General features: G+C 55.3%; 1 protein-coding gene across 1 annotated transcript in view; it reads left to right on the forward strand.

Annotated features, from left to right (window-relative positions):
- Positions 1–24,697, forward strand: part of SND1 (staphylococcal nuclease and tudor domain containing 1) — a 427,290-nt gene extending 402,593 nt beyond the window's left edge. The window contains exons 17-24 of the mRNA XM_045495517.1: positions 8,125–8,313; positions 14,634–14,775; positions 18,010–18,133; positions 19,032–19,101; positions 20,196–20,309; positions 21,891–22,094; positions 23,944–23,988; positions 24,082–24,697. Coding sequence (XP_045351473.1) covers positions 8,125–8,313; positions 14,634–14,775; positions 18,010–18,133; positions 19,032–19,101; positions 20,196–20,309; positions 21,891–22,094; positions 23,944–23,988; positions 24,082–24,147 — 954 coding nt within the window. The 3' untranslated portion in view covers positions 24,148–24,697. The remainder of the gene's footprint in view (positions 1–8,124; positions 8,314–14,633; positions 14,776–18,009; positions 18,134–19,031; positions 19,102–20,195; positions 20,310–21,890; positions 22,095–23,943; positions 23,989–24,081) is intronic.
- Positions 24,698–26,299: the final 1,602 nt, after the last annotated feature.

Consider the following 26,299-nt stretch of genomic DNA (forward strand, 5'->3'; position numbering starts at 1 on the left):
AGGTGCCGCGGGGTTAGGAGCAGGGGCGCTGATGGGGACCAGAGCGCTGCTTCTCCAGCATAGGGGAGATTTCTACTGCTGCCTGCCTCTCCTCTGCCCACTCCCTGCCGGCAGCTGCCGGTAATGAGACCCAGGAGGCATTTCATGGGCACTGCCTCTCCAGCTCCCAGAGCGTTACATTATTAATTGCAGTGTGGTAATGTTCGTCGTCTCTGAGAGACGTTGCTGTGTCTGCGCGTGCCTGTGAGTGGCGGGCACACGTTGGCTGTGTTAAGCTGCTACTATATTAAGGTGAGGTGTCTGTTCAAGTTCACAGCTCTAGCTGTGGCAGCACGTTACAGCCTTCATGCAGCATCAGTGATGGTGGAAAACCAGCTCTGCGGCGATGCGGCTACCTCTGTGTAACAGGCAAGGAGTCTCCGGTGCAGTCTGGTTGCTCTGGATCACTGCTCACATTCTGGCAGAAAAGTGGTGGGAGGCGTGGGTTCGGAAGAGGCTGGAGTGCCCTTTGTGCCTCTCTGCAAGTTTTCCTGCGGGGCCCGAGGGTTCGCAGGGGGCTTCTCTGCTTGCCCTTCTGTCTCCTCAGCCCCCAGTCGTACTGGTACACCACCAGTGCCACCACCCAGCCCCGACTGTCCGCTCAGCTAGTTCACAGCCGAGAGCACCCTAAAACCTTGGTTCTGCTCTCATTTGTGTGTGAGGAGACTGAGCCTGGAGGGGACATGACCCGCGCCCCCCCCCCCCCCCCCCGGCCCAGATCACAGTTCCAGCCAGTCCGGTGCTTTTTCTTTGTTCCTCGGTGCCTTGTCATCCGATCTTCCTTCCTGCCGTGTTCCTAGTTTCAGGCTTTTTCCCATACTTGTTGCTGGTGGCTTTGGGGGTGTTGAAAGCAGGCCTGTGGCCAGACAGCATGTGGGAAGGATAGAGGCTTCTGCCTGTCATTAAGGCCCCTGATGTCACCTCCCCAGAGGCAGCCCTGAGCAGTCTGCTCTCTGCCTTCTAGAGGAACTCGCAGCCTGTATAACCTCCATCGCCGTCACCTGTGCGGGAAGTCTTCCTTTCCAAGGACCCCAGGGCAGGGGTGTCCTGTGCCGCTGCTCTTGTCTACCTGGCTTCAGCTGTCCTGCCGGAGGCGGCCCACCTCCCCTGGAGGAGAGAGCATCCCCTCGCTATTTTCCAGGCATTCCGCAGCCTCCCAACCGAAGAGGCTGGCTAAAGAACAGTCCTCTCCCGCGCTCAGGCACTGTGCCTAGAGGCGGGGCTGGCACACTTGGGGAGATCATACCTTTTCTCCATCCTCTTGACACACAAAAAAGGAAGGTGGGTACATAAGTATGGGATCTCCCTGCCCTCCCCCATTGCCAGTCGCCTCTGTGCTGTACCTCCTTTGGCTGCCCTGAGTCCCCAGTGGAGCGTGCAGCCCCCTGCTGTGTCTCCTCCTCTGCTCAACACTTCAGAGTTTCTTTGCCCTGAGCGCCCCTAGCTGCCTTGTTCAAGTTTGCTTTTCATGGAGGCAGCCTCCAGTGCCTTCTCCCTCCCCTGGCCCAAACCTCACCAACACCCAAAGGAGGCTGCAGGAGGACCTGTGTCTTTTCAGCCTTGCCCCAGACTTGGGACCACTAGTCATCCAATATGGTTCCTGGAGCAGGAGAGGTAGGACAGCTACATGAACCCCCTGGGCAGTCAGAATTTCCTCTGTGGTCTTATGGTGAGCTCTGAAGTGACCAATATCTCTCTCTCTCCCTCCCTCCCTCCCTCCCTCCCTCCCTCTCCCTCTCCCTCCCCCCCCCCCCCCCCCCCCCCCCATACACATATACTTTACATAAGGTTTCAGAATCTGAAGGCTTAGTGGCTGGGAAGGAGCAGGACAAGTTGAGAAAGAGGAGTAGTATCCATAAGAGCCTCAGCCCCTGCGTGGCTTTCACTTCCCTTCCTGTGACCCCGTGCACCGTTCTAACCCTGCACTGCACCCCAGGCCCAGAATGTGCCACACTGCCTAGAGAGAAAGATGACTCAGACCCCACTGCCTGCCTGATGGAGTAGTTCCTAAGAAGCTGGACAGAATCCAAACAAGGGAAAGGAGGGGCAGTGTGGAAGAGGGGAACAGGACAGGGACCGAGTATATTTCTGGAGGCCAAGGCACTCCAGCCACTAAGGAAAGAACTATAGGCAATGAAACAAATTCATGGCCACCACAGCTTCTCTCTTCACTTGTTCTCAGCCACAGAGAGCAAGCCAGAGCCGCTCCAGTTCTCCCCTTTCCTCCTTTCCCTTCTCCCCTTCCTCATGCACCCGCAGCTGGGAAGGGTGAGACCACAGCCCGGCTGGGTGGGCACTGAGGTGTGTGTGCTGCCTGGGCACGGGAGCTCTTCCTCAGTAATTAGGAGACATGCAAATTAACAGCCTGTGCCGTTTGTATTAATTTGGTAAATAAGCCAGAACAATTTCATTAGTGACACATTAATGTGCTTGGGAGCAGGAGAACGTGTCCCACTGTGAGGCAGCGGGCCCGCCGGCTGCCCCAGCCCACGGACAGGCTGAGTCCAGTGTGTCCAGCTGCTCTCCCGCTGGGTGCGGCTGGCCGGGCCGTGTCCCCTCCCCTTGGCCCTGTGGCAGAGAGAGACGCCCCCCCCCCCCCCCCCCCCCCCGCCTCGACTGAGCAGAACAGCACCTGGTTATTCAGCTGGGTGTGAGGACAATCACACATTAGCTCTTCCCATCAGCCCACACTTGCCTTCCCTCCACTCTGTATTTTGCATGAGGCCCCCTGGGTGTAAGAAACCCAAACCTTCTAGATGGAGGGAAAGCTAAGGGGATGGAGCTCAGCCCGAGCAGGGCTGCTGCTGGCCCGTATTAGCTGAAGGGAAGAGGAAGCAGTTTTATGTTACTTCCTTGAGTACATAGGATCCGCTTCTCCTTTTACGGACAAGAAAACTGGCTAGGAGAGGAGAGTTTGTGGGACTTCCCAAAAATCCCCAGCCAGAGCTAGGATTTGAGTCCAAGTCTGTCTGACTCTGTGATCCATGCTCTTCCTGCCATCTCATTGCCCGGTCAGTACACCCAGCTCTGGGGAAGACGCGGGGTGGAGAAAAAGCTTTGGTCCCCCTTGGAGCAAACAACCTAGTTGAAGAATAAAGATATTTGGAAATAAAATAACTGGCCCTACTATGAAGTAAAAAGTTGATGCTGCTGCTGCTGCTGCTGATGATGATGAAGCACTTATGTGTCCAGTAATCTTCTACATGCTAAGTGTATGTATTAGCTCATTTAATCATAACAAATCCTTTGAGATAGGGAATATTGCAATGCCAGTTTTACAGTAAACAAGGACACAGGGGCGCCTGGGTGGCTCAGTCGGTTAAGCGGCCGACTTCGGCTCAGGTCATGATCTCGCGGTCCATGAGTTCGAGCCCCGCGTCAGGCTCTGTGCTGACAGCTCAGAGCCTGGAGCCTGTTTCAGATTCTGTGTCTCCCTCTCTCTGACCCTCCCCTGTTCATGCTCTGTCTCTCTCTGTCTCAAAAATAATAAAATAAATGAATAAATAAATAAGTAAACGTTAAAAAAAAAAAAACAAGGACACAGAAGGTTAAGTGACTTGCCAAAGGTCACGTAGGTGGGAGGTGGATTTGAACTGAGGCAGTCTAGCTCCACAGGCTGCGCTCTTGACCTCTGTGCTGTACACTGCCCTCTAAATGCCACTGGGTGGGTGAGCCTATAGGTGTCCACAGAGTGGTTCGCTTGGGGATGGGTTCGGGAAGCCTTCACAGGAAGCTGCTACTGAAGCCGGAAGAGCTCAGCTCACAGGGCCTAGTTCGGACCAAAGATCCACACCCGCTCTGCCTGCCTCAAGAGCACGGGGCAAGAGATGCTGGCAGGTGGCCAGACCAGCCGGGGTGCCCAGTGAGGCAGCAGCACGATGTCCTTCGGCGCCTGAGGAGCAGGTCCGACCTCAGGCGTCTCGGCCGCCCTCTTCCTCGTTCTCGCCCAGCTGCTTCCTCAGTGGGATGCCATGGCCCCCCTCATGATCTCTCAGGAGGCCTCCTCCCCTCAGCTCTGTTTTCCTAGGCCTTAGCTTCAATATGAGCATTGAAGAGGGGAATGAAGAGAAGAGCCTCCATCTGTTCCCTGCTGACACCGCCTGTGTCCATGTGGACACGTACTCTGTGGTACCCTAAAGGCCGGATCAGCTCACGTGTGTCCACACCGAATGCCCACGCACAAATGAAACACTCCAGCAGCCCACGGTCATCACCCAAGTCTTGAACTCCTGATGTCACATGGCCATTGTAGGAGGCCTCCCAAGGGAAGCTGTTGAGTCCAAATCTCTCCCTGAAACACTCCACAAGATGCTGAAGAGACAAGTAGCAATATTGTATAGCACTTTCCGGTTTACACAACACTTGATTATAATAGCCAGAAAGAAACCGGAAGAGGCTTCCTGTGTATTTGACATGAGTGAGCCTCCCCTAACTCCTGTCTTCAGTTTGAAAGAAACTTGTAGGGGGGCGCCTGGGTGGCTCAGTCGGTTGAGCGTCCGACTTCAGCTCAGGTCACGATCTCGCGGTCCGTGAGTTCAAGCCCCGCGTCGGACTCTGGGCTGATGGCTCAGAGCCTGGAGCCTGCTTCCGATTCTGTGTCTCCCTCTCTCTCTGACCCTCCCCCGTTCATGCTCTGTCTCTCCCTGTCTCAAAAATAAATAAAAAATAAACTTAAAAAAAAAATTTTTTTTTAAAAAAAAAAGAAAGAAACTTGTAGGAAATAGCTCTCCGTATACCTCTAGATAGTCAATCCTCATTCTGTGTGATTCCGTTTTTGCAAATTCACTTGCTAAAATTTACTTGTAACCCAAAATCAGTGCTCGTGGGACTTTTTTTTTTTTTTTAATTTTTTAATGTTTTATTTATTTTTGAGAGAGAAACAGCGCGAGTGGGGGAGGGGCAGAGAAAGAGGGAGACAGAATCTGAAGCAGGCCCCAGGCTCCGAGCTGTCAGCACAGAGCCCGACGCGGGGCTTGAACTCACGAACTGTGAGATCACGACCTGAGCCAAAGTCGGATGCTCAACCGACTGAGCCACCCAGGTGCCCCATGGGACTTTTTTGATCATTTGTGGATGTGCACTGTAGTGAAAATTTCAAGTCTGCTGGTGAGCACATCTCCCACCTGAGGCTGAAAAAGGTGCTGCACAGCCTTCTTATTCAGTTGTCACACCACACACAAGTGGTCCTGCATTTTTCCTTTTTGTGTGTGTGCTTTCTCTTGGTGATTTTGTAGTTTAAAATGGCCTCCAAGCAGAGTGCTGAAGTGCTGTCTAGTGTTCCCAAGTGCAAGAAGACTGTGATATGCCTTAAGGAGAAAATACATGTGTTAGATAAGCTTTATTCAGGCATGAGTGATAGTGCTATTGGCTGTGGTTTCAATGTTAATGAATCATCAGTATATATTAAATAAGGTGTCTTTAAACAGAAACGTGCACAGAAGAAGGTTATGTATTGGTAAGTTGATAAAAATGTGATGAGAGTCCTGCAGGAATCTAATCCTGTGTTTCCCCTGGGAGCAATGGTTCAGGATTCACTACTTCAGTGTTCATGGTGCCTTTATAGAACGTAAGTACCACAAACACTGAGAATCAGCTGTATCTGTATATCTCCATATGTATGTGTGGTTTATATGTACTTTTTAACTAAGAGAAAGTATCAAAAACCTGAGTCTTAAAGTTGATCAGAAAAATAGAGCATATACAGACATTGGTCCATGAAATGTTATAGTCAGGCTACAAATTCCTGGCAATCGATCTGAGAGAAACATGATGAACAGTGAACACTTATACCAACCTAGGACCACCATGCTTAACCCTGTGCTTGCTCCCCGTGGAACTCTCCCAGGACTAGAGAAGGGTTAAGACTTTGGTCTTCCTATTGAATTCTTTGTACCCAGAAGGATAGATACGGCACAGGGCTTGGCTAGAGAGGTCACAAGTCAAGATACTTGGGAGTAGCCCCATCCCTCCACTGAGCCCAGCCCACCTTCCCCTGAATGCCTTTGATGGAGAAATTACCTTGGTTGCAGCAGCCATAATGAAAGGGGAAGCAGAGACCCACAGGCTACAGTTTTATCTCCCTCTGTAACCCAAGATGGATTCGGTGAGAGGACAGTGCCCAAGGCTAGAGATTTCTTTCCTCTGTGCCTGGCTGGGCCCAGGGACTTGTCAAGCCCAAGTTAGCATATTGATTGCAGGCAGGGAGAGGCTGGTAAGTGTGAAGTCAGCCAACAGGGTTGGTAGTGTTGACCCCAGGAGTGGCTCCCAGTCACTGTGTCTGTTGCTAGTGTGAGCCCTTGAGAGGCCATCGTCTGGTTTGCAGCATCAGAGGTGAGGTGTGAATTTGGGGTTTGCTGTGTGGAGTGAGGTCTAAGTGTGGGCACCTTATAGGATGAGAAGGATTGTACCTGCCTGGGTATCTCATCAACCCGTCTCTGGGGTTCTTGCCTCCATTCTAGCAATCGGGTGCCAAGAGGAATTATGCCAGGGAGCATCAAGCTTCTTGTCACCACCACACTGGCCCACCACAGGCTTCTCAGAACTGGAAAGAGGCCGTGTGCTCAAGCAGGGCAGCTGTCCTCAGTTTTAGGAAAACAACACTTGGCTACTAACATGGTAAAAGACCAGAGGTCCAGGAATAGGGGACCTACCTACCCACCTACAGAGTCAGCTTGGAATGGATCTATATAGTATCTTTTTTTTTTTTTTTTTTCCTAGCTCTAATAAACTCTTCATATCTGCTTCTGGGCCAGACCCCAACCTCAGGCATCGTTGAATTTGCATTTCCACTTGAAGGGTTAACCATAAGCCTTAAGTAGGAAGAGGGTGTTCAAGAAAAGGGAAAAGCCAGGGTCCTGCCTTCCTGGTCCTACCCCTTCTTCTCCCCATTGCCTTCTGTCTGCATGCCCAAGTCACCTCTGTCTACTTACAGGGTGCCATGTCCCCCACATCTCTCCCTGCTCTCTTCCCTCTCCTTCCCTCCGCTCTCCTCTCTAACCCTCTGCCCTGGGCTGCTGCTGCTGGCTCCAGCCCAGGCTTCAAAGAATTCCCAGGTATTTAGACATTCATTTTATTGCTTAATCGAGCTTGAAGCTGTTTAAATTAATACAAGTTTTCATATTTGGCAGCAAAGACTTTTACAAGCCCCTTTTAGCAGAGACAGGAGGAGGTTGGGAGAGAATCAAAGAAGAAATTCACCCTGGGCCATTGCCTTCATGAGGTGGAAGCAGATCAGCTACCACAAGGGCCAAGGCATCAAGGCCACCCTCTTGGAGGAGCAGAGTCAGTACTGGGGTTTGGGGTCTTGGGGAGGCCCTCAGTGGAGGAGGCTCAGATGCCCCCGAGCCCTGCAGGGATCCCTGAGGGTTCTGAGGTTCTGCCACAGCATAAGGCCCCAAAGACTGGCCTGATGGTAGTGACTACACCATTCTAGTCGCTTTCTGTCAGGAGCAGCCCCCTGCTGTGGTCACCCCACAAATGCCCTCGTGTGTTAGTAAACTTCCTGTTCGCATCCTTCTGCCCACCTGCCCCCTTCCCTCCTCTCCTCGCCTGGCTCTCATCCAGCCATTTTCATCACCTCTGTTAAGCATTAATTCCTTCAGCTGTACACCCCTCTCCCCAGGGATTGTCTTGCTTCCCCAGGGCCTGCCTGTCTTCCTAGAAGAGCCGGGGGTGGGTGGGCGCTAAAGAAGAGTGGGATGTTCCCGGAGCTATGTCTGCTGCTTGTCTCACTCCCGATCCCCAGGCTGCACTCACACGCACACGGCTAACGCAGACTCCCTTGCTTAAGCTAAGGGGAGCCGAGTTTACCCTAGGAGCTGTCTGCCAAAAGATCTGAGAAGAAGGGAGTTTTGAAGTTGCTTGGTCAGTGACGTATCTGTAAGGATGATTCTGGGGTGTGAGAGGCTAGAACGCGTAGGTCCCACTCACAACTGAAGCGAAGGGTTCTAAGAGGGTCAGCAGTGCTGGAGCTCCAGTGAGCTCTTGCTCGTGTGCCTGATGCGCTCCTGTCCTGTGGTGTGAACGCCCTGGCAGCTGGCCAGGGCCTCCCCCTGCAGGCTGACACCCCCTTTCTCTGTTCCCCAGGTAGAGGTGGAGGTGGAGAGCATGGACAAGGCCGGCAACTTCATCGGCTGGCTGCACATCGATGGCGCCAACCTGTCCGTCTTGCTGGTGGAGCACTCACTCTCCAAGGTCCACTTCACCGCTGAGCGCAGCTCCTACTACAAATCCCTGCTGTCTGCTGAGGAGGCCGCCAAGCAGAAGAAAGAAAAGGTACGGGTGTGGAATCGGGCCTGGCCGGGGAGGAGGTGGGCGCCACCCCAGAGCTCAGACTTGCCGCCTTCCCACCCCTCCCAACACCACTGCCTCCACACAACAGACAGAGCTGTTATCCCCCTCCTGAGGGACCCCGCTTGGTGTTGGTCTCAGACCCCACGTCAGGAGCCACACGTGACCGAGGGAGAGGCTGCCAGCTTAGGCTTCCTCAGCCACAGGCCTCCTCTGGTGGACCTGGTGGAGGAGAACGCTGTCTGGAAGGTGACCTTGGAGCCATGAGAGGAGTGCCTGGGAGAGCCCCTTGTGAGCAGGAGACTGGGGAGTCCTCCCTTCGCCAGCCCCGACCCTTCTTTGCTGCCCTCGGAGCAGCTGGGCGACCCGCAGCCCACTTCTGAATTTCCTTCGCATCGCCCTGCAGGGAAGCCCATTTTGGAAGCTACCCCAGGAGATGCATAAAGCTGTTAGGACAGCAGATTTATAGCCCATCAGTCTCTGCAGACACTGCATTGAAGAGACAAGGGGGGTGGGTCGGAAAGCAGCTTTTGGAAACAAATGGACGATTAAGGAACCCAGTGGTTTGGTGGTGGGAGCTGGGCTTGGCACCCCCCGACTCAGCCTGTCGCCACTGACTTATAGTCCAGCCCTGATAATGGGGATAAATCAGCCGGCCACCAATTTGTCAGGGCTTCTCTGAGCTTGAGGAGGATTTCATGGGACAGCCGTGCTGAGCCATAAATTTGTTCCAGGAATAAACGTTTCCTTCCCCATGGGGCAGCCATCTGGCTTGCAACTCGCCTCCCAAAGTCAAGGCCCAGACACCTGCCAAAGGGAGTAGGGGGCATCAGGGCCCAGAGGCTCCTCATTCTCTTCAGCCCAGAGCAGCCACCTCCTCACTGGGTCCTTCCCAGCTGTCTTCCTTCAGGCACTGGCCCAGGGACTCCTGCCTAGATCTCTCTGTCTTTTCTTCCCGTCCCCTGGGGATTGGGACAGGTGACCAACCCTAATGAGAGTGGAAGAACTGTAGGGAGTGGTGACCCACAAATCTTGGGACAGGTGAGAGGGACTGTCCATGTCTTGGAGGAATAGGCCACCATGAGGCCTCTGAGGACACTTCCACCCTTCCTTGTCCCAATTCTGCTCAGGGTAAACCCCGTCTTCCTAGAGTGATGGGGAAGCAGGCAACCTTAGCCCCTACTGCAAAGGAGCTTCCTCTTGGCTTTCCTGTTAGTGAGAGCTGAACTTAAGACTGCCAGCCCCGTGTCCTGTGCCTACTGAAGGGAAAGGCTGAGATGAGACGTGGTGCTGGGGCCTTGTGTGCAAAGGGCTGAACCTTCACCAAAGAATTAGCAGCAGGGGGTCAGCGTGGCAAGCACCGGCCTCTAAAGCCCAGATTCTGAAAGCGTCTCTGCCCCCAGGCCCTGCTCCCTTAGTCACTCAGCACACGAGCTTCTTCGGGTCTGAGTGACCCTCTGTTCTCTGAGATTAGAGACCCCAAAGGGACCCAAGAGAAGACAGAAGGGAATCTGGCCTGAGGTGGAGGAATGGGTACCTTGCTGGGTGTTGTACTGGGCACCACTATTTCCTACGCAGTGGATTTGTCTGAAAGAGCCCAGGTCATCATTTCACTCTTGCCACATGATGATGTTGAGGAGTAATTACCAGTGATTAATTACTTCCACAGGCTGCGTGGTTTTGTTCCAGTCCAATTAAAATGCAGTGCGCTACTCAGTGCAAGGGCCTGCCTGCCTGCTGGGTCCCTGTCCCGCACATCCCATCCTCTTCAGGGGTCGTGGCAGAACCTAGTATGCCTCGCCTCTTCCGGTGGGGTTGGTTCCCAGGAGCGGTGTGTGTGTGTGTGTGTGTGTGTGTGTGTGTGTGTGTGTGTGTGTGTGTGGAGCACTGCAGCCCCCTCAGAGTTGGCTGGACTCGGATGAGAGAATTTGGTAGTTGCTGCATATCTGAGGTATTCCCAGGATGGAGGCAAGGATCTCCAACCTTGCCTCACTTGTGACCCCATGAGGGCTGCCTTAGCTGTCCGGAGACAGGCACATGTGGCTAAGGGATCATGGTGGTACCTGTGAGCTAACCAAGGAAAGGTAATGCTGAGAGATTTTGTGAGACTAAGAGCATACAGAAGTCTTTGGGGAATGTGATTATGTGCGTGCACATTTGTTAGCGGGTCTGAGGGAACCTGGCAATGCTAGCTTCCCTTCCATGAGAACTTAGCTGCCTCCCTGCTGGGCCTGATTCCTCCCTGTGCCCTGCAGACTTCTCTCCTCATGAAGATGCTGGTTGGGCCCTCCTCTTCCTCTACAGGAAGCTAATGCCAGGTTACCCCCTCCTCCTCCAGGAATCCTGGGTGGGTCTGTGGACCAAAGAGGGAAACACAGATGGCAGGCACCAGAACTGCCCTCCCTCCCCGGCCCCCCCCCCCTTCTGCCCCAGCAGAGCCCTGGACAGGGCTGGGTTGGCCATTGATCGCCTTTTATTGAGCTTGTCTTCCCCACTGAGATCTTGAAGGCCTCCACAACCCTGGCCCCGAGCCAGCCCCACCCTTGGAGCCTATTGAGCGGAGATATTAAATAGGATTTAGAAAGGAAGGCCTCCAGCCAGTGGAGCCTCAGTTCACATCCCCCGTCTCCTGCCAGAAAGAGGATCTGGGACTCCCTGGGGAGGGTGTACAGGAAAGAGGGAGGGCCAGGGACGGGTGAGGACAGGAGGAGAGAGCCTATGCCCCTGACCTGGCCCCACAATGTAGACAGGAACTGGCATGACAGAGCAGCAATAGAACAGAGAAGGGAGGAAGGAGCCGCCTCCCTTGCCCATTCCCCCACCTAGGTCTAAGGCCAGGGTCATGGAGGGGTTACCAAGGGGCCCCGCCTCAGGACACAGTGCCATCCTGGCCCCCAGCCTGACCACAAACCCTACCACGAATCAGAGGAGCTGGGAAAGGCCTTTCCACATTAATGCAGTCCGGAGGTTTTCCCAGAGCAAAGCAGAGCCCTCTTGGGTGGGTCTCCCAGCATGCCTAGGCCCTGCTGCTTAGACCCAGTTCAGGCTTGCCTGCACCAAAGGCCAAGAGCATTCCCAGCTTCAGCGTCCCATCCTCTGGTCGGCATCTTGGCCACGCAGGTCCTTCCCCAGCTCTTCCCTCTGCCCAGAGCCTGGAGGGAGGGCCATAAGGCACTGATTCTGTGCACACACAATTACTGTTCTCTCTGGAAGGGGTCTTTGGGTCTTCTTTGTCATCGCCCCATGGGTCCAGGATGAGGAGCATCCCTCCTGGGAATTCCCCAAAACAGGCTCCTTGGCAGGGATCTGAACTGTGAGAGGGCTAGGGATGGCTGTAGGGAAGTGGCACCCGTCTGGCAGGTGCCTGCCAGTGTGTCTGTCCCCTCTGCCCCAGTTTGCAGAAAGGCAACATAAGCCATTATGGGCAAAACGTGCCCTTGTTCTAAGGGTGGGCCAAGCTCTCAGCTGACTGTCTCCTTCCCACCAAGAAGCCACCTAGCCGGGCTACGTTTACCAGCTTGCTGGTGGCTAGGTCCCAGGGAACAGATGGTCACCTCCGTCTCCTGAGGGAAACCTGCAGGGCTCCACTATTCAAGGGGCCAAGCCAGCTCCCTCTTAGAAATGGAGTTCCTTTATCTGAGGAGCAGCTCTCCCTGTCCTACCCTTTGGCAATCTCATGCTTCTGGTGTCTTTTCACCTTGGCAGGCAGCGGGGGGTACACCCTGCTGTGCCCCTCCTACCAGTGAGCTGTGGGACCTTGTCACTGGACTGGCCCCACTGCCACACTCCTTGCGGGAGCAAGAGGCCTGCAGGCCGTCCCTGAGGCTTTTGTTTGCATCATCCGTGACCTCCAGCTTGCTGCCCACCTGAGCCTGCCTGCAGAGGAGCTCCACCCTTCTCCCCAAGGAGGAAACCTGATGCTGTCGCCCAAGGCGCATTTACTTGAGGAGTCATTAGCAGTTCCTTCTCCCCCGCTGTCAGTCTGTTCCCAATTCATCACCACCGCTGAGGAGACTCCTTCCCCACAGCCCCCACAGCCGAGGGAAGCAGGGCAGGGTTAGGATGGAACCCAGAACGGCTCTGAGCCTCAGGCCCACTCCAGGCCAACGTCTGAGCTGTGCTGGCTGCACCTGGGAGGGAGCCAGAAGAGCGAGGTAGATGGGAGAAGGGCCCACTGCCTGGGGGTGGGGCAGAAGGAAGGCTGAGGGGTTGGAGGGAGGGGAGGTACTGGCTGGTGGGGGGAGGCGGCACTTGGCTTCAGCTCAGTTGAGGCAGTGCTGACAGTCCTGTGTCTCAGTGAGAGTCCCGTCGGTCCTCAAGCTGCAGAGGTCCCAGAGAGGCTAGGACTGACTGAGTCGTCACCCCCCTGGGGAACTTCCCCTAGCAGGGCCCAGAGAGAAAGTCTCCCTCAACAGGATGTGGGCCTTGGAACCGGAAGTAACCGTGGGTAGTCCCCCAGAGTGCTCCCAGCAGTCTGTGCCGTGGCCTCCAATGGGAGAGGCCCTTTCACAGGGAAGTCCGAAGGCTAGAGACGCCCTTGAGCCAGGAGTCTCTGATCTGACTGAGTTGAAGTCCTGCTCTCTGCCTCCTTTCCCCTGGCCACCAGTCCTCTGCACTTGGAAAGTAGAGGTGTCCAGACGCCAGGGATTAAGGGGGCAGCTGCGCCGGGACTGGTGCTGGGAGAGAGTGAGAGGGGAGACCTGTTTGGGTTAGAGTCTGACCTCAGATGGCAGAAGGCAAGGGCACTACTGCGTGTGGCTGGCCGAGGTTTGGGCCCTGGTGACGTCTCTCCCATCCCCCTCGGCCGTTCCCTGGCAGCCTCCCTCGGGCTCAGCCCCTGTTGCTCATTCCAGTTCTCAGGGCCCTGGTCCTCAGTGTCCCCTTCCAGTGGAAGAGTGCTCACACCGCATGAAAGGCAGGAGCGTAGCCTCTGCAGGTGGGACCCAAGAAGGTTCAGTAATTCAGACATCCCTGTCCTTGGGCTGCTTCCTCGTGCCATCCAGGGATCCGCAGGTCAGCTGAGTGATTCTGCGGTCATGTGGCACAGCCCACAGGTTCCAGGGGCCTCTTCCCTTTTGCAAGGAAGAAAAGGAGATGCAGGAGGTCTGTGGCTTGACTGAAGTCAAACAGCAAATTGAAGGACAAGAGCCCACATCTCCCACCTACAACCTTTCCCTCTGTGTCTAGAGGCCCCGTCAATGCCAAAATGTCCCCTTGAGGACCTTGAAGCTTGAAGATCTCTAGCACCTGGGTGTCCAGGTTCAGATCCTGGTCCTGCTACTTCTAGCAAGCCTGGGTGCCTCTGGTCCCTCCTTTATAAAACAGGGTAATGTTAATACTTACTCAAAGGGTTGTCGTACGGATTAAAGGAATTAATACTTGGAGAATGTTTAGAATGGCGCCTGACACCTAGTAAGCATGTATGTTTTGGCTAATACTTTTATTACCCCCTGTTCTTGTGTGACTGTGGGACTCCGTGTGTGGTCCAGTCCCTCACCCCCTTCTTGCTGCTCAACTGGACAGCCCTGCCCTCTCCTGCTCTGACAGCCTTCACTACCGGGATAATCTCCTGGCCGCGGGATCGGACTTGATGCCCCGTCACATCGAATCAGCTTCTGAGCCGCTGCAGCCCTGACAGTGCAGGGCCAGGGGAGGAGGAGAAAGGCGAGGGTGGAGGGGAGTGGCCCAGCTTCTGAGCTGGGGTCAGAGCAACCTGCTTGAGGTGAGGACACAGAAGTTGCTGAGGCAAGGCATTCCTGAACAGTGACAAGCCCTCCCCTCCGTGGCCCGGGGCTGTCACTTGGAGAGCTTCCGGAGTGCCATGGCCCTGGGCGGTGTGAAGGCCTCAAGAGTTCAGAGTGACCCCTACTGAGTGATGTCAGAGAGGGAAGTGGGGTCCCAGAACCGCTGCGACACCAAGGTTCTCATGCTCTGGTTTGCATGAGGATTGCCTGGGAGTCTGCTTTGGTTTGCTTCACTTTCTCTGGGTGCAGTTACAAGAGACCCTAACTTGACATACCTGCGTCGGGACCCAGGGACCAGCATTTTTACTCCCCAGTTGCTTCTGACACCTGCCAGAATTTGAGAGCTGATCACTCAGAAGAATTTCAGAGTACTCTCCTTACCCACTCAGACATACGAGAGGTCTAGGGGCTCAGGCCAGTGTGACGTGAGTGCCCTGTGATGACCTCCGCACTCCTTCACCCCAGGGGTGACCCCACTTGCCCAAAGACCTTTTCCTGCGTTTTTTTCTGGCTTCACTTCTAAACCTCCCACCCCCCACCCTTTGCTGCCTGCACATGCAGGTCTGGGCCCACTATGAGGAGCAGCCCGTGGAGGAGGTAGCGCCCGTGCTAGAGGAGAAGGAGCGCTCGGCCAGCTACAAGCCCGTGTTTGTGACGGAGATCACTGACGACCTGCATTTCTACGTGCAGGATGTGGAGACCGGTGAGTATGCTACCTCCAGAACCCACTCTGCTCAGTGGGAGGGAGGGGCACAGCCCACACGTTCCGGGGACCTCTCCCAGTCTGTGGCTGCTCCCCATCCCCCGGGCCCCGTGCGCTGCTCTGGGGCTCATTACATGCACTGCCAGTGAGCCCTGGCATGGGCAAGGCCAAGCAGGTCCTCTGAGGGCTGGTGAGGTAGCCTGTCTTGTCTAGGTGGTATTTGGAGATGCTCGGGAAATTGTTTTGCTCTTGGACACTCCTGGCTGGGCTGGGCGTGGGATTTGTAGCCCTCGGAGTGTATCAGGAAGCAAAGAACAGATTGTCTCTATGTGTGGTCAGGAAGCACAAACCAGCTTCACTTGGCCCTCCTCCCCCTCAGCTTCCTTGGGAAGGCAGCAGGAGGAGAGGAGCCTGGGCTTTTTTTCTCTGGGGCTTCTCCTTCTCTAGAGGTTACCATAGCCCTGAGTGGTAGTCAGTTGCCATGGAAACAGGCGGCGCTCTAGGGAAGTCATCCCCGGGCAATCTTTCTGAAGGACCCTCTCTCTCCATCCTCCTTCCTCCTGCCTTCAAGTGATGTACACTGTGGCCAGGGCCTTCTCTGCAGAGACCTCAGGCTTCTGGAGCAGAGAGGACGGTAGAGGTCACTCTCACGGTGGTGGCCCTGTGACCCCTCTAGATGGACTTCCTACCCCCACTGCATTTGCTCTGTCTACCCTGACCTCCCTCCTCTCATTGACACCCTGTGCAGGGAACCATTTTAGTTGAGGGCAAAGGAAAAGGCTTTTTAGAGCTGCCTCTGCGTCCAAGGAGCCAGATCCTTGCAAAGCAGAGGGGCCCGAAGATGTCGCTGGCACCCAAGGCAGTCCCGTGGGTGGCAGGGTGCGGCTCTGCCTGGCCTCCTGTGCCCCCTGCCAGGCCCACTCCAGATCATCAGCCTCATGCCAGCCACTTCCCCTCTAATGATATTTCCCAGGCAGCTGCTTTTGTGGCGATGTTATTTCACCAAGGAAAACCAACCTTTCCAAGCCCTCGTCTGGCTGTACTTGGGAGGGGGAAAAGCTAGCAGGTGGAGAGATGGGCTGATGAGCCTTCAGGATTAGGTTCCCCTTGAGGTCAGCTGCAGTCCTGCTGCACAGTGGCCTGGCATTGCCAGGTCCGGGTAGTATGACGAGGAAAGGAGTCTTTCAGTGGTGGCCTGGGCAGGAAGGAGATCGGTTTCTGAGCACAGGAGCCAGAAAGGATGGCCCTCAGGAAGGTCAGGGGAAAGGGAACTCAAAGAAGGCCCTGCCCAAGGGACAGCAGCTCCCTGGCCGGCTCTACCTGGCCTCTGCATCCTGTGAGGTAGGACCCACCTTGGATAAGACCAGGTCCTGAAGTCTCAAGGGGACAAAACTTGAGGGTTCAAGGCCTTCGGCCACATAGTCTCTGTAATTTCAGAGGCTTCCTGTGCATGCCCTGTACCCTGCCAGCTGTCTCCGCAGCTGTAGGGAGCCAGGACCCTGTAGCAAGTGGGGGCCAAGGCAGAAAATACGGAACAAAGGAAACAAGGGGAAACCATGTATTCTTGGAACATTGGAGAAGGGAGTGAGGCGCTTGTTGGCACGCCACCTGGAGGGCTGCAGTGGGCTCCAGAGAAAACCCTGACCTCAGTTGGTTCCATAAAATCCATGAAAATAAACTTCAGCATGTACAGCCTCCCTCTTCTGAAACCTTTCATCCTCTCTTAGGGGACATCCTCTTGCCCTGTCTCTCTTCTCTTAATTAAAGCCTGCCTTCAGGAAGGATCTAATGAAATGATGAAAGCATTGCCATTAGCTGTAAATGACCAGCCAGACTCTGTGCAAGGACCTGTTTGCGGGAGCCAAAGTCTGCTTCTGTTGCCTTGGAGCAAAAAAATAAAAAATAAAAATAGACCACGTATAGAAGAAATTTGTCTGTGTAGAGGGTGTACTGCTGGGTGGGGGAAGGGCAACTGCTTCTTCACAAAAGTCTGTGTTCTGAAACCGAGGCTCATGAATGCTGGGACAGTGGGCTATGCAGAGGCCCACGAGTGGACACGTCCTTGTGTGCCTACGCAGAGTGCATCCTCGATACAGTTGAATTCTTAAGCACCCTCCATGCGACAGATTTACTAGACCTTGCAAGAGTAAACAGAACCAAGTGAGCAATGGTCTGTGCCCTGAAGGAGCTCACAGTGTAGTGGCAGAAACATAAACCCAGACAGGGAACGTATAAGGCCAACTGTGACAAGTGTACCAAAAGCCAACATGTGTTAGGCACCTGTTACAGTGTGGCTTCGGGCCCTGGAGGTGGAGAGAAGAATCCTGTACCCACACCACACGAACCCAGCTACCCTCACCTCAGAGAGCAAAGGGGGCACGGCGGGGCTTGATGCAGAGCTAGAATCAGGGCCAAGAGGGATGGAAGGGTAAAGCCACTGGGGACTGGTGCTTAGCGGCATGGGGGGTGGGGACACAACAGGAAGGAGCAAGGAGGGAACCTGAGAGGACCCTAGGTGTTGCCAAACCTGGTGATGACCAGCTGACGAGCGGCAGGGACTCAGGATTTGGGAAGGACCAGCAGGAAAGAGCAAGGGATTCAGTAAGATAGGCAGGGAAGGAGACTGTCTCCCCTAGTCGAAGAGGGCCCCGGGTTTGGGCTGAGAGCTTGGAACCCCAGCCTGGAAATACCAAAGTTTGCTTTTGCATGTACTTCACAGGGTGAGCGAGGTCAGAGTAGCCTGAGGCCCTTTCCTTGTCCAGGGTTGGGTGGGGGCCATCCCTCATTTCCGTGTTTCCCCCTGGGAAACATAGCAAAGAGTGGCTGCTGTCAGTCACCGCCTCTGTGACCCAGGCCGGGGCCAGCCCTTGTAGGAATTAAGCTGGGCTGCTTCCACCCAGAACGAGGCTGGTTGGCTTTGCTTCACACCCCCGTGCTTTCTCCACCTCCTTAAGCAGAACCCAAGGAACATTCCCGAGGGCTGCCACTGCCACGGCCAGTAGGTTGGAGAGCCGAGGTTGGAAGGAAGACTGTGTGCCTCTGAGGTGTCAGCAAGCCCCTGTTCCACTTTTGAAGACCACATGAACCTCTTGAGCAGATGCCACAGAGGACTTCCCTACGGAATGGGGCAAGCCAGTGCCACAGGCGACCTACAGAATTCCACATGCTGCCTGCTCCCCGACCCCATCTAGAGAACATGGCGCCCAGGGCTCACTACCTCTTTCTCCCCTACAGGCACCCAGCTAGAGAAGCTGATGGAGAACATGCGAAACGACATCGCCAGCCACCCTCCTGTCGAAGGCTCCTATGCCCCCCGCCGGGGAGAATTCTGTATTGCCAAGTTTGTAGATGGAGAATGGTAAGCCACTTGTACCTGAGCAGAGCAAAGAGTCTTAAGCAGGAGCAGTTGCAGGTCTGTCCTCAGGGCACAGGCCTACAGAGCTACCGGGTAGACTTCAGGCATTTGCCTTAGCCACCTGGTTTCACTGGGCGGTGGTTGTTGACCTTGGCCAGCTCTCCAGTGTGGGCCTCTTCATTGCCTGCAGCCCATCTGGGGCCTGTGATTTTCCTGCAGCCCAGTCAAGCCTCTGGAGTATAGAAGTGGTGTCTCTCCTCAATCCTGGGAAACCCTGTCGGGGGAGCCCTGGTTGGCTGGCTGGGACTGACACTCTCCTTACCCCACACAGGAGAAATGATGTCACGTGGGGTGGTGAGGGCAGAGGCTGGTTCTCAGTGAGCCCAGATCAGCCACCCCACCCTCCACCCTGGCTGTCTGGGACATGAGCAGGCGCACTCACAGGCTGCAGGAAGGTCACTCACGTCTGATCTACCAAGAGTAGGGCCCGTGGCTTTCCCTGGGTGACGAAGTGACTTGGATGTGTTCCCTGCTGCGGCCTCCCAGACAGATCTGCCGGCTAATTACAGCTGCTGTTTAGTGTGCTGGGTTTAAACAGCAGACATCAATCTAGTCATTAGTCTTGTTGCTTTATGCCCCAAGGACACATTAATCTGCTTCACATGCTCCCTTCTCCCTCCCTCTGCTCCCAGCTATGCTCTGATTCCATTAGATGGTGGCCACAGCGCCGCGAGCCTAGGCCTTAGTGGAGTCTGAGAACTGTCCTCTGTGACACCCTTGGGTGTTCACTCTGAACCCTGGGCAGGGAAATGGTGTATCCCAGCCCTGCTATCACTGAGGCTCCAGGGAGGCCAGACTCTTCAGGGCTCTCCCTTGAGCTCTTCCCACGATGCCATTGCAGGTACCGCGCCCGAGTGGAGAAAGTCGAGTCTCCTGCCAGAGTGCACGTCTTCTACATTGACTATGGCAATGTGAGTGTGGGAGACCGGGAGGTGGATGAGTAGGCAAGGGAGGGGCGCCAGGTGGCTGCCAAGGGCCATTCAGCACAGTAGTCTCCTAGGTCAAGTCCCTCTGACCTCTCAAAGGTCCCTCGAAGCTGTGAAACCACTTGCTGATAGAACAGTGAGCATGTGGGCATCTCTACTGTTCGTGTAACAAGTCACTGACCCCTGAGCGACTGGGCAAAACTGATGTCTCTGGTCAGAGGTTTTTGAGATCTGAGAAGTCTCCTTTCCAGGCCCCACAGATGAGTGCCCAGCCACACCCACGGTTCCTCATCTTCTGCCCAACCTCTCTGAAGAAAGGGCCGGTGGAGGCCCTCCACACCCCACGGTTCCTGGTCCTCAGGCTTGACTAGGTGCTTGTGTGCCGATTCCCAGGACATCCCCAAACCAAGGCTTTCTGGGAAGGGAGTCACAAAGTGGCTGCACCTGGGAGTCTGTCGACAGTTCTGGGGGATTCCCTCTGGGGAAAAGCAAGTAGGAGAGAAGGTTGTAGTTCAGAACCATGCCACTCCCGAGGCGTGACGATGGTCATCTGCTTTCCTCCGGGACTAAGGTTGAGGGTCGATTAGCAGCAGCCCAGAGTTGGGCCATGCTCCCAACCTGCCACCCGGGGATACACAAAAGAAGAGGTCCTGCCAGGTCGCAGGACTCTAGGGCCCCTTGTCTTGGTGTGCTTTCCCAGCAGAGCGCCCCCTGGCCAGTGGAAACATATTCAAGGAACCCATGTCCCAGAGGGAAGGCGTTGGAAAAAAACAGAGGTAGACGTTAGTTAGATACCAGTTATCAAACTGATTATTTTTGTAGAGCCACCAGGTGTGCCAACACCGGGCCCAGGGTGAGAAGGTGTGAGTCACGGCCAACCGCCTACTGCAGGGGCGAGCGGGACATGTTCCCCCAAGACGTCACTGACTGGGCAAGCCTGTGCACAGGGCTGAGTGGAAGCAAGTCATGGTGGGAGGACCTGAGTTAGAACTCTCAGAGGCCCAGCCACCAGAGTTGTCCTGTGAGAGCCAAGGGGGCATCGAGTGTGTGATGTTCTTGGCCTGATGTGTCCTCTACAGAGAGAGATCCTGCCATCCACCCGCCTGGGTACCCTGCCACCTGCCTTCAGCACTCGTGTGCTGCCTGCTCAAGCCACAGAGTATGCCTTCGCCTTCATCCAGGTGCCCCAGGACGTGAGTCTACACATCTTCCTTCCTTCTTTCCTTCCTTGCTTCCAAAGGACGGGTCCAGTGGCACTCAGCCACTGATGCGGCCCTCACAGACTGACAGGAGAAGGTGGAAACAGTGACGCGAATGGTCTGTTAGCGACGGGACTCGAGAGACGAGAGCGACCAAGGAAGTTGAGGGAAGTTGCCACAGAGGACGGGGCATCAGAGCGTCTGAACTGGTTCTTCAGATGGATGGGCCCGGTGGGCCAGGGCACTTTGGGCAAAGACTGGTCCACACAGTCGGAAGTCAGGGACCTTGTGGGCAGTGGCAAGACGTGAGAAGGGAAAGGCCTGGGGGTTGGGGAAGGGTTTTCAGCAGAGGTGTGACGTGGTCAAATCTGGTTCTGAAAGTTCCTTCAGGGGGCGTTGTCAGACTGGATGGAGTAGCGGGAAGCAACTTGGAAGTCCAGGCTAGAGACAGTGACAGCCAAACCGGGGCCACGCCCGTAGGGGCCAGGTCTCAGTGCCCTCTGTGGATGGGATGCGGGAAACGAGGAACAGAAGGTGACTGGATTTCTTATGTGTGGCTGTGTTGCTGTTGGCCAAGATGTGGGGACGAGAAGGAGTAAGTTAGGAGCTGTAGGAGCTCCGGGCGTCTTGATAGTGTTCAGTTTGGAAAGTGAGAAGCCCTGGAATCCGGATTCATAGCTAAAAGCATGGGCACCTACAAGGTGAGCGTGTGGAAGACAGGATGGGGAGGAGAGCGAGGCTTGGCAAGTGCTAGCCTTCAGCAATCCAGGGACGAAGAAGCTGAGGCAGAATGTGCATCCAGAGAGGAGAACATGTGCTCAGAGTCAAGAGCCACCCAGTTCCCAGAAGCAGGGAGCTGGTCTGCAGTGTCCAGCTCCCCAGGGAGGTCAGGCTCAGGCTCGGCGGGTACCCTTGGCTCTGGCACCGAGGGAGGTCCCTGGTGCTCAGAGCGAGCAGTCTGAAAGCCTGGTTGGAGCTGCCGCCAGATGCAGGGTGCTGAGGGGCAAACGGTAGAGTCAGGAATTTGCGCCATAGAACATTTTCTGCCTTTTCATGAAATTTGCTGAAGGGCAGAAGAGAAACAGTAGGAGAAGAGGGTGACAAAATAGGTCAAGGGGCAGTCTCTGGGGGGAGGGAGATGTGAGTGTGGAGAGAGCCTGAGAGGCCAGTGAATGCACCAGAGCAGGGACTGTGTGGGGTTAGTATGCTGGAGCACAGCCCTGCAGAGGTGGGGGATGACGGGAGCCAGGGCGGCCAGTGGAGGTTAGTTGCGGATGGTCAAAAGCCACTTTTTCTCCGAGACACAAGGCAGGTGGGCACGGTACTGGGGTGGGGGATAGGGATGGGATGTATGCAGGAGGCATGGCAGGGAGGGAAAGGACAAGATCAGGAGAGGGGGCACTTTGTATCCCAAGGCTGTTTCCTTCCTTGTTAGGATCTGAGCAGGGAATGAGATGCTGGCACCTGCCGGACACTTGCTTGGAGGAGGTCCATGAGCAGGACCTGGGGTCCACGTGGCTATCTTTCAAGTTTGCACTTCTCTCTCCCATTTATCTGCATGCAACTCTGCCCCAGGAGGACGCTCGAACAGACGCCGTGGACAGTGTGGTGCGGGATATCCAGAACACTCAGTGCCTGCTCAACGTGGAACACCTGAGCGCTGGCTGCCCTCACGTCACCCTGCAGTTTGCTGATTCCAAGGGGGATGTGGGGCTGGGCTTGGTGAAGGAGGGACTGGTCATGGTGGAGGTGCGCAAGGAGAAACAGTTCCAGAAAGTGGTACGTGATATGGAGGTGGGCTACCAGGGTAGGGGCAGGCTCCTAATGCCTCCCCACTGCCGTCACAGAGGGGCTGGGGGCTGCACCAACAGCCAGTGAGGGAGCAGGGAACCCTCCATCTTGCTGCTCCTGCTGGGGAAAGATAATGGATTTGGGTTTGTTGGGGTTTAAAAAAAAAAAAAAAAAAGCTAATTACATCCCAAATTAATTGGCTGCAGGCTTGGCTGAGAATGCAGCGGAAAATTTGGGCGGGGGGGGGGGGGGGGGGGGGGAGGGGGTGTCCCTGTGCATGTGCCCCTAGGGGGCAGGCTGGAATGCCTTGCCAAGGGTGGTCGGAGAGGTCCATAGCCTGTCACTGCCTCTCCCTTTCTCACTTCCCTCTCCCATACCCTGCCGGGTCCGTAGCCAGCTCCTTGCACACAGGGCCACCTGAAGCCAGGCTCGGCTGGGATGGGGCCCTGAGGGACTCTGCCCCTCCAGCCCTCCAGCCAGTCTGAACAGCCCCCGGGGCTAGGAGCCCGGCCTGAGACCTCTGATCATGAGATGAGTTGAGCCCCCCCAGCCATGCTGGCTTCACGGGGCAAACCATGAGGGGCTGGTGGGCACCTAGGAACTACCTGCACTTGCTGGGAGTTGGGAAGGGCACCTCTCAAGTCAGGATGGGCTGGTGGGAAGCGTGTGCCCTCGTGCAGCGCCCAGCTGAGAGGAGGGATGAGAGCCGGTGGCGCTCAAACGAGCGTTCCCTCTCCGTTGTGCCCATTGCTTCGCCTTTTCCCAGGCCTCTTTTTCTCCCCCTCTGAGTCCATGGCACTGGTGATACAGGGCTGTAACTCATTTGGAACAAGACCCCAGTGTGAATTGCTACCATGTCTGTGGACAGAAGTGTGACACCCTTAGTCCTCTCACTAGAGACTCCCGGTGTCTTGAGATTGCCCTGGGAGTTAGCGTAAGTTTCCCTATAGAATTTTGAGATCTCCCTGTCTCCCCGGTGAAGCTACCCATAATGTCTCTGGTGTCTAGAACATTCCTTTGCCCAGCATCTGAGATAAACACTCTACGTGTGTTCACTCATTCATTCATTCATTCAACAAGCATTTATGGAGGGCCGACATATCTCCATGAACAAGAGGCACCATTTCTGCCCTGTGGAGCCTCCATTCAAGCATGAGTTGACAAAACCAGCAACATATATACTAGATGAATGAAATTGAATGTTAGGAGATAAATGCAATGGAAAAAGAGAAGATAGAAATAAAGGATATCAGGAGTGTGCGGGAAGAGGTGATTGGAATTTCCAGTGGGGTCATTTCATTAGGCTTTCATTGAGGCTTCATTAAGAAGGTGATGCTTTGGGGCGCCTGGGTGGCGCAGTCGGTTAAGCGTCCGACTTCAGCCAGGTCACGATCTCGCGGTCCGTGAGTTCCAGCCCCGCGTTGGGCTCTGGGCTGATGGCTCAGAGCCTGGAGCCTGTTTCCGATTCTGTGTCTCCCTCTCTCTCTGCCCCTCCCCCGTTCATGCTCTGTCTCTCTCTGTCCCAAAAATAAATAAACGTTGAAAAAAAAAAAAAAAAAGAAGGTGATGCTTTACCAAAGACCTGAAGGAGCAGGATAGGTAGCCAAGGAGACCTGAGGGGAAGAGCATTTCAGGCAGACGGAACAGCCAGCACAGAGTCAAGGAACAGCAAGGAGGCCAGTGTGATGGTGCACTTTGAATCTTATTCTCAGGGAGCTGGTGATCCACTGAGCAGGAGAGTGGTGCAGACCAGACCTGGGCAGTCTCCAGGGTCATTCTTGCTGCTCAGTTGCAAATACCCACTTTGTGACCTCCCTTTCTTCCCTTGTCCCTCCAGATCACAGAGTACCTGAACGCCCAGGAGTCAGCCAAGAGTGCTAGGGTGAGTTTTTGCCTCTGGGGCTCCAGGGGGGAGCTGAGGAAAGCAGCTTAGCAGGGCCCACCTCCCTGACAGTCGCTTTCTGTCTTCTCACAGCTGAACCTGTGGCGCTATGGGGACTTCCGGGCCGATGACGCTGATGAGTTTGGCTACAGCCGCTAAAGAGGGAATTGGGTCTGGCCCTCAGCCCCGCTCACACCAGTACCTCCTCCTCTGCAGGGAGGGTGTTTTCAGCTCCAGACCCCAGATCAGGGGTGTAGATTGGGTCCAGCTTTGCTTCAGTGTATGGAAATGTCTCGTGGGGCGGCATCTGGGCTGGGGGTGGGGTGGGTGAACCCGAGGCTTTCAGGAGGCAGGCCATTGTCTTCTGAGATGACAGGCACTGCCATCCACAGTCTCCCCCAGCTGATTTTGTGTTTTTATTCGGAGGTTTGTTTTTTTTAAAAAGTTGTCCGCAAATCAGGAAGAAACATGAAAGACTTTGTCCTAACATAGGGCGTGACCCTGACACCCAAGGCCAGCTGCCTGCTGGTACCCCACTTCCGTCCCAGATGGCCCTTCTTCCCAGTTCTCTGTCCGGCTGTTGAATATGTGATTCCTCTGATACGTCCATTCTCAAATGCCAGCCTGTCTACATCTGCCCCCTATCAGCCCTCCCCACTTCTGTATTTAAAGCTTTTGAGGCCCAATAAAATAGTACCTGCTGTCGGCAGTCCTTATTGGTCATGGTGGAGCCCAGAGCCTGGAATCTCGGCAGCCCCCACAGGAGGAGACTTGGGCACGTGAACGACCCCCGACGTAGTCATCCACATCCCTGGCCACAGCTCTGGAATCACAGCCAGCCCGGAAAGCAGAGCCATTCTTCAGAGTCATGGGCAACTCCTGGGGCCCAGGAGGCATGATGGCACCATGACCATCATGCAGAAGGCTGGAGATCTCCTATTTTAATGCATCAGTCCAGGCCCCCCGCTGCACATGGCTGCCCCCAAGGACCATGGAGATTTAGAGCAGCTTGGCAAGCAGTGCCCCGGACCGGCCACACATGGAAGGCCAGGCTCAGTCTTAACCGGTCCCCTGCAGAGAGTCACTAGTCCTGTGCTTTGCCAAGTTCTGCCAGAGCCCCAGCGGGAGCCAGAGGGGACTCTTCCCCTCTCCTGCTGTGGCTGGGGTAAAGGCTAACGCCACACAGGCTGGCACAACAAGGGGTAAGAGTGGGGGCCCGGTGCCTGCCCAGCTCCCTCCACAGTGTGTTCATTGGCAAATGGAGCTGGAAGACCAGGTTGGGTCCAAGAGGAGTCATGGGTGTCCGCTGAGGAGATCCCGGGTCTCGAGGTTATTAGCGCTTGCTCTGTTTGACTTAATGAGGTTGTCCCCCAGGTGGAGCTGGCCGCAGAGCTCAGAAGACCCAGGCTGCTCCTAGCCCCTGAGGGAGGAGGGAGGCTTGAGAGCAGCCCCTGTGGTGTGCAGTGAGGAGCCTGTTATGCTGCTCAGGGAGTGCCAGGGACAGAAAGCGGTGTGACGGGGAGGTCACCCCTACCAGCTGTTTCCCATGACTTTGTACAGTCCGTGATGGGGCGTGAGAAGTCAGCAGGAGTGTGAATGTCCCCGTCTGTCCCCACTCCTGGAGAAGCTGTCCTGCCCCAGCAGGTAAGCCCACTCCCCGTGGTGCCACGTTTCCTTCTCCTGCATCATGGAGGTCTGTCATGGAGAAGACAATGCCCATGTCACCCATTTCTCTATCTCCTGGTACAGTCAAGAGCTGGGTCGGCATGTGTTACCCGGGAGCACGATCAGCAGAGGGGTGAGATGCCAGCCCGCCCTTTTGTAAAAGGGTCTGAAATCATCTCACTGTCTCCACAGTTGCCTTGGTTACATCTGTGCCCAAGGATAAACCCTCCATGGTTCTGCAATTGAAATGATGCCCGAACCTTCCCACTTCTTTTCTTTCTCTTGCAAAGCTGGTTTAGACAAAGGTCAAACCATTCACCAGGCCTGAGGACGCTGCTGCCACTTCCTCTCAGTGTCTGTTGAGTTCCTGGGGTCTGTCGTGGCGGGGTGGGACTGAGGCGAGGCGAGCCAGGCACCCAGCATGCCCAATCTCGGGGGGCACTCAGAGTGTGCGGGCGCCTTGGAGGCTTTGCCTTTTGCCTGTAGTCGAGACCAGTCAGCATCAGCACTTGCACAAGTAGCACCAAAAACCCCCCTCAGAGTTCCTTCCCCTGCTGGAGTTACAAAACATGTTCCCCCATCCACCTCTCACTTGAACACCAAAACCTCTTGAGCACCTATTATCCATCTGTCCACCCACCCGCCA

The sequence above is a fragment of the Leopardus geoffroyi genome, chromosome A2 (assembly GCF_018350155.1).
Source record: "Leopardus geoffroyi isolate Oge1 chromosome A2, O.geoffroyi_Oge1_pat1.0, whole genome shotgun sequence".
Lineage (NCBI taxonomy): Eukaryota > Metazoa > Chordata > Mammalia > Carnivora > Felidae > Leopardus > Leopardus geoffroyi.